Source organism: Myotis davidii, unplaced genomic scaffold, assembly GCF_000327345.1.
Source record: "Myotis davidii unplaced genomic scaffold, ASM32734v1 scaffold148, whole genome shotgun sequence".
NCBI lineage: Eukaryota > Metazoa > Chordata > Mammalia > Chiroptera > Vespertilionidae > Myotis > Myotis davidii.
This window is the reverse complement of record NW_006299479.1, coordinates 2,943,959-2,946,586: the sequence shown is the minus strand read 5'-3', so window position 1 is coordinate 2,946,586 and position 2,628 is coordinate 2,943,959. Positions and strand designations below refer to the sequence as shown.

General features: G+C 57.3%; 1 protein-coding gene across 1 annotated transcript in view; it reads right to left on the bottom strand.

The window, feature by feature from the left end:
- KIRREL3 (kin of IRRE like 3 (Drosophila)) overlaps nucleotides 1–2,628 on the bottom strand; it is a 117,555-nt gene that overhangs the window by 33,199 nt on the left and 81,728 nt on the right. Inside the window, exon 7 of the mRNA XM_006775095.2 lies at nucleotides 1–92. This exon is cut by the window's left edge and continues 10 nt beyond it. Coding sequence (XP_006775158.1) covers nucleotides 1–92 — 92 coding nt within the window. The remainder of the gene's footprint in view (nucleotides 93–2,628) is intronic.

The window sequence follows — 2,628 nt, the reverse complement described above, 5'->3', positions numbered from 1 at the left end:
GGCTGGGTTGGCCTTGGCAGAGCAGTGGAAGGTGACCACGTTGTCTTCCAGCACCGGCTGCGGCTCCACCGACAGGTTGACCAGCGGGGGATCTGCAGGAAGAAGAGAGTCCCTTGTAGACCGGGGAGCTGTGGCCATGGTTTTGGGGAAGAATGAGGCAGGAAGACCCCCTCGGTGACCTGGAGGGTACAGGCCAGAGTTTCCGCCCCCACGATCCTGGGGACCCTCAAAGCAGCCACCGCTCCAGGGGTCCCCAGAAAGCTGGGGGCTTCAGCAGGGGCGCCCCACTCCCTGGAGGTGCCTGCTTCAGGCAGTCCTGGGGGTGGCGGTGGGGCTCCCTCTGTAGGTTCAAAGCCTGGTGTTTCAATGAGCAGCCAGCTAGGAAGTATGGCTGCCGGGCCCCAGGGTCGTGCCGCCCACCGTCCAGCTTTCGGAGAGAACAAAAGGCTTCAGAAAGGAGAAGGGAGGAGGGGGTGCCATGGCACGAGGGGGAGTGTGGACACTGAGGCCATTGAAATCCAAACGGTCTGTCTTTGAAATGCCCCTGTCATATCTCTGTGCAGGGGCTCCGGTGCGTCCGTTCACTGGAACGTGGCTTTCACACCCTTTCATCAGCCTAATCATCTCCCCGGCGTTCTGACGGGCGGCCCCCAGCCCCCGGCTCCCCAGGCTGGGCTGGGCTCCCTCCTTCAACGTGATGAGAAGCTCACAGAGCTAAGTGGGGGGAGGTAGCGGAGAGGGGGAACGGAGAGAGGAGAGAGACAAGGAGGAGAGGGGGGGCGGAGATCGAGAAGTGCAGAGGACGAATCAGAAAAAGAAGCAGAGAGCTTTGAGTCGAAAGCGTAGTTCAAATGGTCACAAAGGTATGTGTGTGGCAAGGAGTAGCGTGCATCTCACGGGGGTTGGGGAAGCATGCTCTGCGGTATAGGCGTTGGAGAGCTGCCCTCTGGGTCTGAATGTGTGGCTGGCTCCCGTCCGTCCCCCATTCCGACATCAATATTAGGAGGCGAGTGGAGCGCCTCCATCCAACTCTTGCGGAGGAGGTGATGGCGCCCGCGTGACAGAGTCTAGAAACCCAACACAGAAACCGGGGGGCCGTTCTGGGAGGCCCACCCCACCTTTGTCAAATGATGGTTCTCGGGGAGCACATGCAGCACATACTTATGGGAACCATTCTTGCTGCGTGGGCCCCTCGTCCATCCCCCACCTGCCATTCTCAGCTCATCCTTGGAACAGTCTCCCGCAGCTTCCCCACCTCTTTGCAAGACCCTCAATGCCTGCCTTTCCTGCAGGACCTCGGAGAATGGGCCCCGGGAAGGATTGCACCTCCCCTGTGGCTGCACCTCCATCCTGGCCACAGCCCCTGCGCTCCCCTTCCTGGCCCCTCCTCTCCTTGTGCAGGATATGAATTTGCAGGCATCTATGAGGCTCCAGGGGCAGACATAGTTTATGTCACTTCCAACCATTAAACATGATTTTAATCCCACGCGTGATGTCGGCTGCGTAACGTGCAGAGGGCAGCTTTGATGTAGCTGGTGGAACTGAGATCACATGGAACAGATGTTACAGCTGAGCCTGTTAGTGTTTCTATCAGCAATGCGTGTGCTTGTGTGTGCGTGTGTGTGTGTGCATGTGTGTGTGTGTGTGTGCACACACTCAGGGGAAGTATTACAAGGAGGAGGAGGTGGGAAAAGAGTGAAATTCCATGACTTAGTGGTTTTATAGCACATCCATTTGCAACTTGGCAGCTGGATGCAGAGTCCAGATGTAGCGAGACTTTGGGGGTGTTCAGCTTTCTCTCCCATTACTCAATCTGGGCGCTTTGTCTTCCGTTGGGTAACATATAAAGACCGAGGGAAACAAACAACAAATGTGCTTTTGCTGAGTGTGGCTGCTTCCTGGTTGCGAGAAAACGAGCAGGCTTGCAAAGGCAGCTCCTCCAGCCCATGGCATCCACAGCAAACACCTGGGTGCTTATTGAGTGAGCAAATGGAGCGATGGAAGAAGAGGAAGGGGGAGGCTGGGGGTGGAGAGAGCCTGATCTTTGCTGGGCACACACATGCAGACACTTTCGGGAGGGGATACATGGACAGAGACCGCTCCCCTGTCAGGGCTGTGGGGGGCCCTGGGCTGTGGGGGGTACTGGGGAGGGGTGGCCGCACACTGTGCATGGTAACAACAACTGACAGGTGCAAAGTGCTCACCACGTGCCAGGCACAGTGCTAGACACAGCATCTGACTGACTGAATAGAACCTCACAGCAACCCTAGCGAACCTCACAGCATCGCTACCGCTGTATTCATATGAGGAAACTGAGGCACAAAGAGGTTAACTAGCCAGGTGAACCTTGGCAGAACCATATTCAAACCAGGAAGAATGCTGTGGCCTTAACCATGGCCTGCACTTCCTCGGATGGGGCGGAGCCATGAGCAGAGACCTGGGTGCTAAGCCTCCATCTGACCTCTCCCTGAGGCCTCCCTCCTCACGTGGCGGAGATGTCTTTGGGAAGAAAGGCTGCCCGGGCCCAGGGACCTGGCAGGCCTGGCGTCCTCCACCGACGCAGACTGTCATCGCACGCCCTTATGGTAAATCGATCATCTCATTAGAGTGCATTTAGGGCAATGCCTT